We start from the raw sequence: 16,116 nt of genomic DNA on the forward strand, positions 1-16,116 counted from the left end.
CGGGGGTAGCCGAGACCCCAAAGAGCATGATCGGTGTCGATTTTACTGACCCCTGTTTTGCGATCGCCGGTAATTAACTGTTTACCGGCGACCGCAAAAAAAAAAAAAAGTAAAGTGTAATTCTCTGTCCTCTGATGTGATCGCACATCAGAGGACAGAGAAATAGGGGGATTCGGGGGACCCTACAATGCTCACCTGTGTCCCTGGATCCTCTTGCTGCTCCTCCTGGCCGCCGAAGAAAATGGCGGGCGCATGCCCAGTGCGCCCGCCATCTGTCTTCATCTGCCGGCCGGCAGGAGAACAGCAGTTGGGGTTAGGGGTAGGGCTAGGGCTAGGGCTAAATTTAGGGTTAGGCTTCTTTCACACTTACGTCGGTACGGGGCCATCGCAATGCGTCGGCCCGACATACCGACGCACGTTGTGAAAATTGTGCACAACGTGGGCAGCAGCTGTAGTTTTTCAACGCATCCGCTGCCCAATCTATGTCCTGGGGAGGAGGGGGCGGAGTTACGGCCACGCATGCGCGGTCAGAAATGGCGGATGCGACGTACAAAAAAACGTTTCATTGAACGTTTTTTTTGTGCCGACGCTCCTCCAAAACACAACTGATCCAATGCACGACGGACGCGACGTGTGGCCATCCGTCACGATCCGTCGGCAATACAAGTCTATGGGCAAAAAACGCATCCTGCGGGCACATTTGCAGGATCCGTTTCTTGTCCAAAACGACGGATTGCGACGGAATGCCAAACGACGCAAGTGTGAAAGTAGCCTTAGGGCTAGGGTTAGGGTTGGGGCTAAAGTTAGGGTTGTGATTAGGGGTGTATTGGGATTAGGGTTAGGTTTGAGGTTAGGGTTGAGATTAGGATTAGGGGTGTGTTGGATTTAGGGTTTTGATTAGGGTTATGGTTAGGGTTGACATTAGGGTTGTTTTGGGGTAAGGGTTGTGATTATGGTTAGGGTTAGTGATTAGGATTATGGATCAGGTTGGGATTAGGGTTAGGGGTGTGTTGGGGTTAGGGTTGGAGCTAGAATTGGGGGGTTTCCACTGTTTAGGTACATCAGGGGGTCTCCAAACACGACAGCCAATTTTGCGCTCAAAAAGTCAAATGGTGCTCCCTCCCTTCTGAGCTCTGCCGTGCGCCCAAACAGTGGTTTACCCCCACATATGGGGTACCAGCATACTCAGGACAAATTGGACAACAACTTTTGGGGTCTAATTTCTCTTGTTACCCTTGTGAAAATAAAGACTTGGGGGCTAAAAAATCTTTTTTGTGGAAAAAAAAATATTTTTTATTTTCACGGCTCTGCATTATAAACTTCTGTGAAGCACTTGGGCATTCAAGGTTCTCACCACACATCTAGATAAGTTCCATGGGGGGTCTAGTTTCCAAAATGGGGTCACTTGTGGGGGGTTTCCACTGTTTAGGCACATCAGGGGCTCTCCAAACGCGACATGGCGTCGGATCTCAATTCCAGCCAATTCTACATTGAAAAAGTAAAACGGCACTCTTTCTCTTCCAAGCTCTGCGGTGCGCCCTAACAGTGGTTTACCCCCACATATTGGGTATCAGCGTACTCAGGACAAATTGCACAACAACTTTTGTGGTCTAATTTCTCCTGTTACCCTTGTGAAAATAAAAATTTGTGGTCAAAAAGATCATTTTTGTAGAAAAAATGCGATTTTTTTTTTTTCACGGCTCTACATTATAAACTTCTGTGAAGCACATGGGGGTTCAAAGTGCTCACCACACATCTAGATATGTTCCTTAAGGGGTCTAGTTTCCAAAATGGGGTCACTTGTGGGGAGTTTCCACTGTTTAGGCACATCAGGGGCTCTCTAAACGTGACATGGCGTCCGATCTCAATTCCAGCCAATTCTGCATTGAAAAAGTCAAACGTCACCCCTTCACTTCTAAGTTCTGCGGTGCACCCAAAAAGTGGTTTACCCCCACATATGGGGTATTGGCGTATTCAGGAGAAATTGCATAACAACATTTATGGTTACATTTCCGTTTTTACACTTGTGAAAATAAAAAAAATGGTTCTGAATTAAGATGTTTGCAAAAAAAAGTTAAATGTTCATTTTTTCCTTCCACATTGTTTCAGTTCCTGTGAAGCACGTAAAGGGTTAATAAACTTCTTGAATGTGGTTTTGAGAACCTTGAGGGGTGTAGTTTTTTAGAATGGTGTCACACTTCATTATTTTCTATCATATAGACCCCTCAAAATGACTTCAAATGTGATGTGGTCCCTAAAAAAAAAACGGTGTTGTAAAAATGAGAAATTGCTGGTCAACTTTTAACCCTTATAACTCCCTAACAAAAAAAAATTTTGTTTCCAAAATTGTGCTGATGTAAAGTAGACATGTGGGAAATGTTATTTATTAACTATTTTTCGTGACATATCTCTCTGATTTAAGGGCATAAAAATACAAAGTTTGAAAATTGCTAAATTTTAGCCATATTTCCGTTTTTTTCAGAAATAATCGCAAGTAATATCGAAGAAATGTTACCACTAACATGAAGTACAATTTGTCACGAAAAAACAGTCTCAGAATCAGCGGGATCCGTTGAAGCGTTCCAGAGTTATAACCTCATAAAGTGACAGTGGTCAGAATTGCAAAAATTGGCCTGGTCATTAAGTACCAAATTGGCTCTGTCACTAAGGGGTTAAACCACAGTCCTCAAGTTCATTTTTGTTCTTTTTGCTGCCTCCCATACACATTGGATTAATATCGCCTGCACCCACTGATATAAATGGGTTCGGCTAATACACTAATGTGTATGGGGCTGTAGCAACTGATTGTTGGGGAGATGTTGACAACTGTCCATAAGCGACCATAGCTACAAGTATGATAAACGGTGGTTTGGATGAACACTCCGAAAGTTCATTAATATTATTACTCTGTGGACTTATGTTCTCGGCAGCACTTTACCTGTCTACAAGAGGCCATGTGCTATCGATAAGCCAATTTTAAAAATGTAAAGTTGTTGCACAGTTTTGCCTGTCTGATGGGTGTTTACGGCTTGTTTAGATGGAGCCTGTAGAAGGGAAAGAGCCCAACTAAGGAGAACGAGCATTCCATCACATGACCACCTAAATGAGCCAGTAAGGTCGGGGTCACACTTTCGAGTGTGATGCGATAAACTCGCGCATCAATACCCGGCACTGCCACCATTACTCAGGACCGGAGTGTGCGTCTGCATAGAAATACATGCAGCCTCACGCTCCAGCCCGAGTGCCGGCAGTAGTGCCAGGTATCGATGCGTTAGTTTCTCGCATCACACTCACAAGTGTGACCCCGGCCTAAAGAAGAAAAGTAAGGGATTGGATGAACTCCTTTTAGATGAGAAATGGCTTATGTAATCTAACATGATGGGTTATCTAAAAGAAATAAAAATATATATATATTTATTATGTTAATGCATAGAGGTGTAGTATGGCTACGAGCATGGAGCCCAAAGAGCACCGTGACCACACATATTTGACAACTTTTGGCCATATCTCTCTCTCTGCTCGCCCAAGAACATGCATGCTTGGCATGAATGTTTATTTTAATGGGGAGAATGATAATCTGCTGACAACCTGCTTGAACCTTTGCTTTCTCAACAACTGCCATGGTGTAATGTCAGGCTGCCTCTTTACACAATATATAGTCAGCTAATCAACAATTGTTATTTCAGAGATCAAATAAAGTTAACAGCTTTACTTAAGATGCCCTTGCTCCTTGAATGTCACCCAGAAGTCAGATTGTACAGTCATTTCTCCTAGGCCCCCCCTTCATATCTGCATGCTTAATCTAGGCGAGCAAGCATGCATGCATTCTGCATGGGGAGAGCAGAGTACACATCCGTCAGACTCTGCTGGTGGCAACTTATATACTGGGAGAAGAAAAGGATGAGGTATTGAAACATTAAAACACACCCAATCCTTCCCTCCACCACCACCAGTCAGCCACTCTCCTCAGTAGGACGTTGACTAAAGGCCTCCATATACATGTTTCACTACATATACAAAAGGTTTCCTTTAATATACCAATGTTTTTCACTAAATGTTAAGGCCTCCAAGACCTTCGTAAGTTAGTAATCAGACATTCATCACATCGATTCGTGCTACGTGGCCTAAATCCCACTATAGGGCCGGCTCATACATGTCTGATTTGTTGCTGAAATTTATATGACCATGCCAAACATGTTTTTCCTTTTTTTGCACTATGCCCCAGGACTTTTACACTTCCATTTATGGTGAGTATAGAAACAAGTCATCTTACACCTTAAATAGGCCACGTTCACACATTCGGTATTTCATCTCAGTATTTGTAAGACAAAACCAGGAGGGGGGGAGAAAAATACAGGAGTGGTGACGTGTTTCTAATATACTTTTCCACTGATTATTTTACCTCAGTATTTGTAAAACCAGGAGAACCAGCATAGATCAGTTACTTAAAAACAGACTGAAAAGTAGTGTCGCCACAACTTTTTTGCTAATGGATCGCTGCTATATCCTTTCTAACGGATTTCTACTAGACATGTGAACATAGCCCCAGATGGCTGGTGGTTGGACAATGGTTTTGCCGGCAGCTTTCTTACTTGACTGTCCCATGCACAGGAGCGCTGTGGTGCTTTCTATTAGGGCGAGGTCACACTTGCGAGTTCAGTGCGCGAGTCTCTCGCATCAATTCCCGGCACTCGGTCGGGACCAGAGTGTGCGGCTGCATGAATTTCTAGACAGCCGCACACTCCGTTCCCGAGTGCCGGCGGCTGTGTTGGGAAATGAGAGTCCCTCGCATTGAACTCGCAAGTGTGACCCCGGCCTTAGAGCCATGCCCAGACATCTCAGGTGGCAGCTTTTCTCAAGAGAACATAAGAATCAATGGTCCAAATTTGGACATTTCAGATGCTTGACTTAGACAACTCATTTGTGGAAGGCAATCCATATACCTTAGACTGATGGGTTAACCCATCGATATTGGTGGGTTTGGTCAACAGTAGTCTAATGCTACTTTCAAACTTATGGCAAAAAAAACGGATCCTGCAATATGCCCGCAGGATGCGTTTTTTTCCCCATACACTTTAATGGATGACGGATTGCGACGGAAGGCCACATGTTGCATCCGTCGTGCGACGGATGCGTCATGTTTTAGCAGTCCACCGTTACAAAAAAAAAAAAAAAAAGTTCAATGTAACATTTTTTTGTCCATTGGTTCCGTCATTTCCGACCACGTATGCGCGGCCAAAACTCTGCCCCCTCCTCCCCGCTCATCACAATGGGCAGCAGATGCGTTGTGAAACTGCTTTTTCGTAAGTCGGGCCGACGGTTTGCGACGGTCCCGTACCGACGGAAGTGTGAAAGTAGCTTAATAAGTATGGGAGCTTTATGACTTGGGCCACATCGGGACTTCACAATGCCAAAGATGGACTATGCCAATATTACATCTCACCATAATGAAAACGAATATGGTCATGTTGCGACGACATGCATACGTCAAGTAGCCTGAATCCCGCTGATCTTTGACTGAGCAACGTGTCTTTTGGCAAAAGTCTCCATGTAGAATGACCCAAGGTATAATCAGTTGATAACGCAGAGAGTAGTGATGAGCAAAAAAACATGCTCGGATAAGGCGTTATCCGAGCTTGGGTGCTAACCGAGTATCTTCAGCGTGCTCGAATAATATGTTTGAGTCCTCGCATGTCTCACGGCTCTTTGACAGTCGCAATACATGCATAGATGATGGCTTAACAAACAGGCAATCTATGCATGTGCTGCAGCTCAAACAGCCACAGAACATACAGGCGTGGGGACTCGAACATATTATTTGAGCACACCAAAGACACTTAGTTAGCACTCGACTATGCTTGGATAACGCCTTATCTGAGCATGTTTGCTTATCACTATTAGGGCTCCTTTCTACTTGCGAGAAACACATCCATGTCTCACATGTGAAAACCAAGCTCTGGCACTGGCAGTCCAGAGCGGAGCGTGCGGCCGCATAGCAACACATGGAGCTGCACGCTCCGCTCTGGAGTGCCGGCGCCAGAGCTTGGATTTCACATGCGAGACACGGACGTGTTTCTCACAAGTGGAAAGGAGCCCTTAGAGACATATTGGTAAAACAGATTCTAGACTTCCTGTAAAATGATTTTTCTAAGGTCATGGTAACACTATCAGTATTTGGCATGTTTTTTTTAAGTTAGTATTTGTAAGCCAAAACCAGGAGTGGAACATTCAGAGGAAAAAGTATAATAGAAACATGGAAACCACTTCTTCATTTTTATTACCCACCCCTTGTTTTGGCTTGGAAATACTGGAGGGAAAAAATAAAATAAAGGGACTCAAAGTGTGCACGTGGCCTTACAGGCCAGTCAGCGGTCCTAACAATCAAGCCAGTGAAGTGCAGTGGTTAGCCGCCCACCAATTCCAAGAGCTAGTCCCAGGATCTGGTTTGCGTGGACAGATTTGTATAACATGTCAACCAGATATATACTGCAATACCATTATAACACGAGGGCTGGAAGAACACATTACATTGCGCAGTTTAGCAACTATAACTGAAGCTCCTTACACAGCCTCCATAACAATTATATGTTGTAAGAAGGTTCTCATACTTACCAGGATGAGACATTTCAAAGATCCCAGTTTCATCTCCTTCATTGTTGTATATGACCACAGCTTTGGCTCCAGCCTCTGCCGCAGCTTTGATCTTATCACTAAACGTACACCCTCCACGTTGTATAAGAGCGATCCAAGAATCCTTAAAGTTCCCTGGGACACTGAAGTTCAGATATGGTGGACACATTGAACTAGATGCCATGCTGGGGTTGTGCTTACTCCTCGGTAGGACAACCAGTCCACTTGCCCTGTTCACTGGCGAGTCATGGCCGTAGATCCCAATCTCATCCTCTACCCATAAGGTCTCATTGTTCCTCACATATGAGAAGTTCACATTGGCTGTCCATAGGACATCAGACGTAGCGCTTTGTATTATCAAAACACAGAGCAGCAGCACGCTGTACCAGAGATGATGCCAAGATGAGTTGGCTCCTCTTGATATGAGCCTCATCTTTCTTTAAAAAAAAAAAACCCAGACAGGCCAGCAGCTTAAGCAATACTAGAAAGTATGCCCTGGCTACCAGAAGGCTTGCCTGTTTTGTTTGCACTGAGCTCTCTCAACCTGTTTTACCTGCTTCCAGGTGCAGCACAGATCCTCCCATATAGGTTGGGCTACTACTTAACCCTTGCTGGCTGTAGCTTGTCAGCAGTAATGCTCCATACTTTCGGTTAGCAAGGTGTATGATTCCCTAGTCACCATAGTTCTGTACATGCATGAATGGGAATTATATTACTTCATCCAATTAACCCTTCTCACATTGAAGTTAGAGTAACATTGGTGTTTAGGTAGTTAACTTGTTTGTGAAATGGAAAATGCTGATTTTTAAAGACGGGACCCGGATGCAAGGAAGAGTGCAATGGAAACAAAGAGGTGAAAAGCAGATATTGATATAGGATTGCATGTAAGTGGAGTCTGAAGGACAAAAAGAAAACATTAGTACTAAAAAAAAATAGGAGGCGAAGTACTGAAGGAAAGATAGTATGATATGTAGGACTGATGGAAAGAAAATAATAGGATGAGATGTTCTGAGGGTAAACACCACAAGGATATGAGCTCAGTGATCATGACATTAGCCTACGCACACTGATTGATCTATTAGGCTATGTGCCCACGTTGCGGATTCCTGTGCAGATTTTTTCCGCACCGCTTTTTAAAAATCCGCAGGTAAAATGTACTGCATTTTACCTGCGGATTTCCCGCGTTTTTTTGTGTGGATTCCACCCGCGGTTTTACACCTGCGGATTCCTATTGAGGAGCAGGTGTAAACCGCTGCGGAATCCGCACAAATAATTGACATTCTGCGCATATAAACCGCTGCGTTTCCACACGCAGACCACAGACCAATAAGTGCGTGTGCACTGTGGATTTTGTTTCCCATAGGTTTACATGGTACTGTAAACTCAAGGAAAACTGCTGCAGATCCGAAGCATCAAATCCGCTGCGGATCCGCAGCAAAATCCGCAGCTTGTGCACATACCCTAACTGCTCGGAGATTTAGTTTTTGTTGCCTCAGCTGCATGATTTACAGCTGATAGCTTGAATACATGTGGGGATTCCCTAGCAACCAGGCAACCTCCACATGTACTCAGGCTGGCTAGCAGCCGTAAACATTGAGTCAACAAAAACTAAATCTCTGAGTAGTTACAAATACTCAGAGACCCCCCGAGCAACGAGTACACTCGCTCATCACTAATTGTGAGCCCTGATGGGAGCGATGATGTTTGTAAGGGCTCATACTCACCTGTGAGAAACTTGGAGGAGTCTCGCATGTTAATACTCGGCACTCAGATCGGAGTGTGCGGCCGCATAGGAATACATGCAGCCGCACGCTCCTCTCCAGTCAGTGCCGGCAGCAGCGCCAGGTATTGATGTGCGAGACTCAGCCGAGTTTCTCGCAGGTGAGTATGAGCCCTAAAAGTGCTGTGGAAATTAATGGTGATATAAGTAAGCAAATGAGGAATAACACTGAAAAACCCTCTCAAAACTGTGTGTGAACATATCCTTAGGTATGTGCACACGGTGTGTCTAAGATGCCGAAGCTAGCAGTCTTGCTGTCATCTCTGAAGCAGCGTCTTTTTTTTCCATAGTTTAAAATATAATTAGTAAGCAGATTCCTAGCAGCCACTTTGCAGTTTCCGAGCCCTGGAGCAGGTAAAACAAGCAGCAAAAGGCTGAGCATGTGCATGGCACTTTCGTTTCTACATTGCTGTGCACTATTTTCCATTCTTTTGAGGAGGGTTTGCAGCTGTTTTCAGGCAGAATCTTCTTGAAAAAGATCTCCTATGTACATACCCTCAGCGGGTTCATGTAGATGTTTCTGTATCCTTCATGTGCTCAGTATTCTGCTTAGGCTACAGTCACACTAGCAGTATTTGGTCAGTATTTCTCATCAGTATTTGTAAGTCTTGACATTAGGTATTCATGATGCCTGTGAGTTTCGCTTAAATTGACCAATAACCTTATTTACTAGTATCTACTGACTTCCCACACTGTCGTGGCCCCCCTACCCAATAACTACACATAAAACATTTGTTTGGATAAATTTGGCCACAGCAGCCATCTTTTATTAACATTTAAAACATAACATTTATTAACATTGAAAAACCCCAGGGAAGGCGGTCCTCGAAGCCCCCAAGAGTCAACCAACTCGTATCCAATCTCCATAAATTTGGCCTCCAGGTCGTGTCCCTGCCCCCAGCCGCTAGGCACCAGCTCAGAGACGCTTAAAGACTCGCCCGGCCAATATCCTCCAAAAAATCCCACGTCCCCAGTCTTCTCGACTGTATAACTACCGATTCTCTAAGCCACACCAGGGGGAGTCCAGGATCTCACACATCCCCCCCCCCTCCAATCCGCCATTTCTTAACACCACCAACTTCGAGGACCCCATTCCCCCCGCCCTGCTGCCGCGACGAAGCATAACTAATTCCCTTTAGCGCCATGAATTTAACCCTCGCTGCCATCATTAAATTAACCTTAAAGTTCCAAAATTGTGATCCAACCAGTAATTACCCCATTCAAAAAAGGGAGGGTGGGTGGGAGCTTGCTATCTAAGTCAGAGGGGCACCAAAATGGTTGCTCCTCTAAGATGGGTGCCCCCTTTTATATTCAACCCCCCCTTTACTGCCCCCACCTTCCTGCCTACCTTGCCCTCAGCCAATCCGTAAACCCCAATTCAAATAATACCCTGATCTCACTCCACAATATTGCCCCCACCTTTCCGCTCACCCCCTATAGGCCCATTCAACCCTGTCATGTCGTCCTCCCTCAAGGCCTGCGGCCTAGTCCGTCCTCACTTGACATTAGGTATTCATGATGCCTGTGAGTTTCGCTTAAATTGACCAATAACCTTATTTACTAGTATCTACTGACTTCCCACACTGTCGTGGCCCCCCTACCCAATAACTACACATAAAACATTTGTTTGGATAAAATTGGCCACAGCAGCCATCTTTTATTAACATTTAAAACATAACATTTATTAACATTGAAAAACCCCAGGGAAGGCAGTCCTCGAAGCCCCGAAGAGTCAACCAACTCGTATCCAATCTCCATAAATTTGGCCTCCAGGTCGTGTCCCTGCCCCCAGCCGCTAGGCACCAGCTCAGAGACGCTTAAAGACTCGCCCGGCCAATATCCTCCAAAAAATCCCACGTCCCCAGTCTTCTCGACTGTATAACTACCGATTCTCTAAGCCACACCAGGGGGAGTCCAGGATCTCACACATCCCCCCCCCCCCTCCAATCCGCCATTTCTTAACACCACCAACTTCGAGGACCCCATTCCCCCCGCCACCAACACCAATGTCCTGACCCCTCAGACATTTGTGTCCCGCCACACCCGCAGCCCTTTCTCGATACCTTCCTGCACCGCAAGACACCATAAGTCCAAACCGATAGCATTCAAATGTACTCCATCTTTTCTCCAATACTCGCCGGTTCCCGACTCCAAATCCAAATGGCGAATTACAAGAGCCCCATTCCGCACCATAAAACGGGAAACTGCCCTATTAACTTTTATTCTGGCCCTGTTGATACCCTGCACTGATCGTGCTCCAAACCAAACTTTCCTGGGAATAATATCCGACCAGATTACCAACAAACGCGGGAACATAGCCCACAACCTTAAAACATCAAATTTGATGTCGTTGATCAGTTCTCTACAGGGGCGTTTACCAAGGTCGTTGCCCCCCAAATGAATCACCAGTAAATCCGGTACCCGGTCCAAACGCCCAAACTTATGAAATTCCGGTAAAAGCTGCTTCCAATACATTCCACGTTTTCCAATCCAACGTATGGTCGCTGATGGCTTTTCCACACCGAGCTGTCTCCCTTGAGGGCGAACGTCCGCTCTTACCGCTGCCCAAAATACAAACGAATGGCCCATAATCCATGCAAGTAAAGGCCTTTCTCCTGAAAAGAAAAAACAACAAACCAAAACATAATAATCACAAAGCACGACCCGATTAAATCCTCACCCAACTCAAGACCACCTTTAAACCAATGACGGGCGAATATAAGACCTAAACCTCACAGATTCCCAACGACCAATCCTCCGCACCACGTCCTCCCCTAAACCTCTTCTCGCCGCTTCCGTGGCTGCACCTATCCTAAATGAGTGACCCGAAAAATTCTCAGCCGAAATACCCCCTTGCGTCAAACAGCGCTTAAATATAGTGACAAACTGATACCGAGATAAAAACGATCCATCTCTGTGTAATAACAGTGGCTCATCATCCCAAACCCTCCCCTCTGAAAACTCCCTAAAACATAATACAGGGCACAATGGGGAACCCATCACCTCGAATAGCACAATTTTACACCCTTTTCCAGCCAAATCAGTTTTTGATTGACGCAGCCAAATCACCAGCTTATCCCCATGTAAAACTACATCCCGACCCAGCAGCCCCCCTTTTTTATTCTTAGAGGGACTGACCAACTCCCCCAAACGAAACGCCCCAAAGAATGCCAAAGCAAATGCCAACTTAAACAAAACCACCTCCGGTTGAGTAGCACATACCCTTGGTAATTGCTCACCTAACTGCAATAAAATCTCATAGGAAACAGGGCGACGACCATCTAAACTTTTCCAACCCTTACGCCACCCCTTCATCACCTGGAGGACCATAAATGATTTACTGACATCCTGTAACCCCCTAAATTTAAAACCGAATGCTAGACCAGCCAAAAATTGATTGACTTTAGGTACCGACCAACCTAAATCCCATTTTTGACCCAAAAGCAACAGCAATTTCTCGTCGTCATGCATATCTGATCCAAGCGAGAAGTCCCAATCCTCCCAAGTATCCCAAGCCTTAATATAATGTGACCAAGTTCCTGGCGCCAATGACCTAGACATTAACCCTCTTACTGCCCCAACGGAAGCTTCCATAATTCCTCCGGGCAGAACACTCGCACGAGATCCACTTGAGACATGCCATCTGGAACCCGATCCCACTGTGAATGAAAAATAGCGTCACCAGTCAATGATTCATTAGACAGCCGAAATTCCGCAGTGACCCACAAGTTAAACCCCGTAAGCCCAACCAAACGATATGCTGCAAAACTCGTAGCAACGCCGAATCTGCGGATGATAGTGAATTTAGCGCCCTCACGGCTCCTTCCGACTCACAACCGAAACAAATCTTCATGTTACCGACCTCTGATCCCCATAAAGATAAAGCAACAGCAATGGGAAAAACCATACACAGCAATCGATTAGTAGAAAAACCGTTGTCAACCCATGAAGGCGGCCATCGACACGCTAACCAACTTCCTCGAAAGACCAAACAAAAACCCTGCTCGTCTACTGGGCCAATCGTAAAACCCAAATCCTCCGCAGGCACCAACGGTGCAATCCATAGTGACTTCCCGTTATAAGAATCCAGGAAAAGCATCCATACTTTCAAATCATCCTTTAAGGCCTTTCGAAGCCTGATAAAATGAGACGGAGACTGAACTCCAACAGTAGCCAAAGACAGTCTGCGACAAAAAGCCCTACCCATTGGCATGATACGGCATGCAAAATTCAACTTCCCCAACAAGGATTGCACCACATGCAACGTCACCTTTTTTGACTCATACACCCTCCTCACGTCCATTCTCATGCTCACGAGTTTATCCATAGGTAGCCGACATTCCATCGCAACCGTATCTATCTCGATGCCTAAAAAACTCAAACATGTTACCGGACCTACCGTCTTGTCAGCGGCTAACGGAACGCCGAACCTGCTTGACACACTCTCCATTGAATGAAGCAAAATTGAACAGTCCGCGGAGAGCGCTGGACCAACAAACAAAAAATCATCCAGATAATGGATGCAAGATCGAAGTCCGGATACATCTTTTACCGTCCACTCCAAAAACGTACTGAACAATTCAAAATATGCACACGACAGGGAACAGCCCATCGGCAAACAACGATCCACATAGAAACCCCCATTCCAGAAACACCCCAACAAATGTAAACTATCCGGATTGACAGGAAGCAAACGAAAAGCGGCCTCAATATCGGTTTTTGCCAACAAAGCCCCCTGTCCACAATGTCTCACCCACTCCATAGCTGTGTCAAACGACGTATAAAGAACTGAACACAACTGTGGATCAATGCCGTCGTTCACTAACAAACCTTTTGGGAACGAAAGATGATGGATTAGCCTAAATTTGTTAGCCTCCTTTTTGGGCACCACCCCTAATGGGGAAACTCTCAATCCTTCCAGAGGGAGAGACTGAAATGGGCCAGCCATTCTTCCAAGCGACACCTCCTTATTCAATTTTTCCGTGACCACTTGAGGAAAATCGTAAGCCGATTTTAAATTCTTTTTGGACCATTGCACCTTAACGTCCACAAAAGGTATTGAAAAACCATTCTTAAAACCATTTCTCAAAGTTGACGCTGCCCTTTCATCAGGATATCTACTTAGGAACCGCTCCATCTCTGCTAGACGCACCGGAGTCACCCCTTTTTTCAAATCCATCTGCCCCTTTTTGTTTTCCGCCCCTAAAACATCTAGCTGCCCCATGGGTACCTCCGCATGATGAACATTCGTGCTTAAACTTACACTTTGCCCCAAATCTGCATGACCCGTCGTTGAAGGCAAAACACAGTCCCTTCTGCATGACCACCGAGTGCCCCGACTGTCCTGAACCCCCGGTGCCCCAAAGAAATGACTGAGAACCCAGACTCGGCCTGACCGGTGCTGTCACTCTCATCCACAAAGAAATATCCTTGTGATCCCACCGAATATTTGGACGTACTGCTTTACGTTGACGAAACTGTTCATCGTATCTAATCCACCCTTGACCCCCATAAACCCTGTATGCCTCCCCAATGATATCTAAATAGCAAAACAATGGGGCACAAGTTTCCGGCAATTTTTCCCCTATGACACTAGCAAAAATCGCAAAAGCCTGTAACCAGTTAGAAAAAGTACGTGGAATTAATCTAAACCTTCTCTTCTCCTCGTCCTCTTTTTTGGAATCATCCCTACGGGCTTTGTCTAAATTGAAGCGCTCTAAAGGGAGTAGCGAGAAAATTTCAACATACTCCCCTTTCCAAATTCTCTCTTTTACCTCAGGTTTCAAATGCGCGCCCAAAGGCCCCTCAAAACATACGTACACCTCCCCCTTAGCCGAATCATCCACCCGAGTTGATTCGTCTTTCTCTTTATTCCCACTTTCCGTTATCGCCGAGCCCCCCTGCTGAACTACTTCACAACTACCAACTGATGTCAACCCAGGTGCCAATGGAGCCCCCTGTGAAATACTGGATCCATGTCCGCAAGAGTCGCCGACTCCCTCCGCCCCGGGGACTGCCCTCTCCCGAACGTTCCCCAACCACGCCGATAACGGCGACGGTTCAATTTGCCTACCCCTTGTTTCCCACATTTGAAACAAATCTCTTAACCCTTGCATTAAAATACCTGCACCAACACTAACCCCCCCTATAGAAACCTCCCCTCTACCCGAATCAACACTAGGAGCTAGTGATGGTAATAAAGAAGGTAAAACGGCACTCTCACCTGGCTGCCTGGGCGCTGTGATCCCAGCAGCCGCTGATCCCGGGTCCAGATGCGCTCCTACAGTCCGTGCTCCTCCGTGTCCGGGCGGGCTTGATGCTCCACGAACTTCCATGGGCCAGTCCTGAGATGTCGTTGCAGAGATAGAATCCACTGGGTGGTCCCGATCCATAGATGCTGCCCGCGATGAATCAAGGCGCGCAGCGGGACGCTCCGCCAACCTGCCCCCACTACCTGCCTCAACCCCCCCATACACTAATGCCCTCTGCCCCTCTACAGCTCCTGATTGTACCCCCCTCTGACAATCCCAAAGATCCACATTAACTGCAGTGCTTCCAGCACTGCAACGGTTACTAGCAGCAGCAGCCAGCGAGTGGGCGGGGCTAAACCGGCGCCCATCACTGACTGCTCTGCGCTCCTGGGCCTGTGCTGCTGCCGCCCGAGAATCTTCCCTTCCACGCTGAGCGGCGGCCCGGATAAATGGGCTCGCCGCTGCTCCTGTACCTGGCTCCTGTGCTCCGGCAGTCTCCGGTAAGTGCGCCGACCCCCCGCGCCGTACCGCTGGCTGAGGAGCCCGTCGCGCAGGCCCCCGTCCTCTCCTCTGTGCCACTTGTCGCCGCTGAGCCGGGCCCGTTCCTGGCTGAGCACCGGCCGCTCCCATCCCTGGATCCACATGCGAAGACGATCCTTCAGATGAAGGGGAGGCCGACACCTCCCCCCGCTGTAGGCCCCGCCGACTAATGGGATTCCTCCCGGCTCCCTGGCAGCACTCGCTAGAGCCGCGGTTAGCTGCTGGAACCGGAGGGTCCCTTGAGGGGCTCCTCACACGGCGACGGGCCCTAGGGGTGACCTCTGGGCTCAGGCGCTCCGGAGGACGAGACCTCCTAGGCCGGCGGCCCTCAGTCAGGGAAGTAGATGACCCAGGTCCCCCCTCAGGAAGCAGGCCTTGCAGCGACGCCTGTAGCCAACCTGCGCCCCTGGTCTTAGCCGCATCACGGAGGTGCTGTAAAATTGCCTCTACCTCCATTATCCTTAAACCCACAGCGCTTGCTATCTAAGTCAGAGGGGCACCAAAATGGTTGCTCCTCTAAGATGGGTGCCCCCTTTTATATTCAACCCCCCCTTTACTGCCCCCACCTTCCTGCCTACCTTGCCCTCAGCCAATCCGTAAACCCCAATTCAAATAATACCCTGATCTCACTCCACAATATTGCCCCCACCTTTCCGCTCACCCCCTATAAGCCCATTCAACCCTGTCATGTCGTCCTCCCTCAAGGCCTGCGGCCTAGTCCGTCCTCACTAAACCAGGAGTGGGTGATAAATACAGAAGTGGTGCATATGTTTCTATTATACTTTTCCTCTATTTGTTCCACTCCTGGTTTTGGCTACAAATACTGATGTAAAATACTGACCAAATACTGCTAGTGTGACTGCAGCCTTAGAATTAAAAAAGGCTCGGGACGCCACCTGCATTGCAAGATGACAG

General features: G+C 46.9%; 1 protein-coding gene across 2 annotated transcripts in view; it reads right to left on the bottom strand.

Annotated features, from left to right (window-relative positions):
* RNF128 (ring finger protein 128) overlaps window positions 1-16,116 on the bottom strand; it is a 264,575-nt gene that overhangs the window by 79,198 nt on the left and 169,261 nt on the right. Inside the window, exon 1 of one of the 2 annotated variants that reach the window (XM_069747070.1) lies at window positions 6,613-7,160. The exons of the other annotated variant lie outside the window; for it this stretch is intronic. Coding sequence (XP_069603171.1) covers window positions 6,613-7,063 — 451 coding nt within the window. The 5' untranslated portion in view covers window positions 7,064-7,160. Of the gene's footprint in view, window positions 1-6,612; window positions 7,161-16,116 lie in introns of those variants that run through there. 2 annotated transcript variants of the gene reach the window in all.

The sequence above is a fragment of the Ranitomeya imitator genome, chromosome 2, assembly GCF_032444005.1.
Source record: "Ranitomeya imitator isolate aRanImi1 chromosome 2, aRanImi1.pri, whole genome shotgun sequence".
Taxonomy (NCBI): domain Eukaryota; kingdom Metazoa; phylum Chordata; class Amphibia; order Anura; family Dendrobatidae; genus Ranitomeya; species Ranitomeya imitator.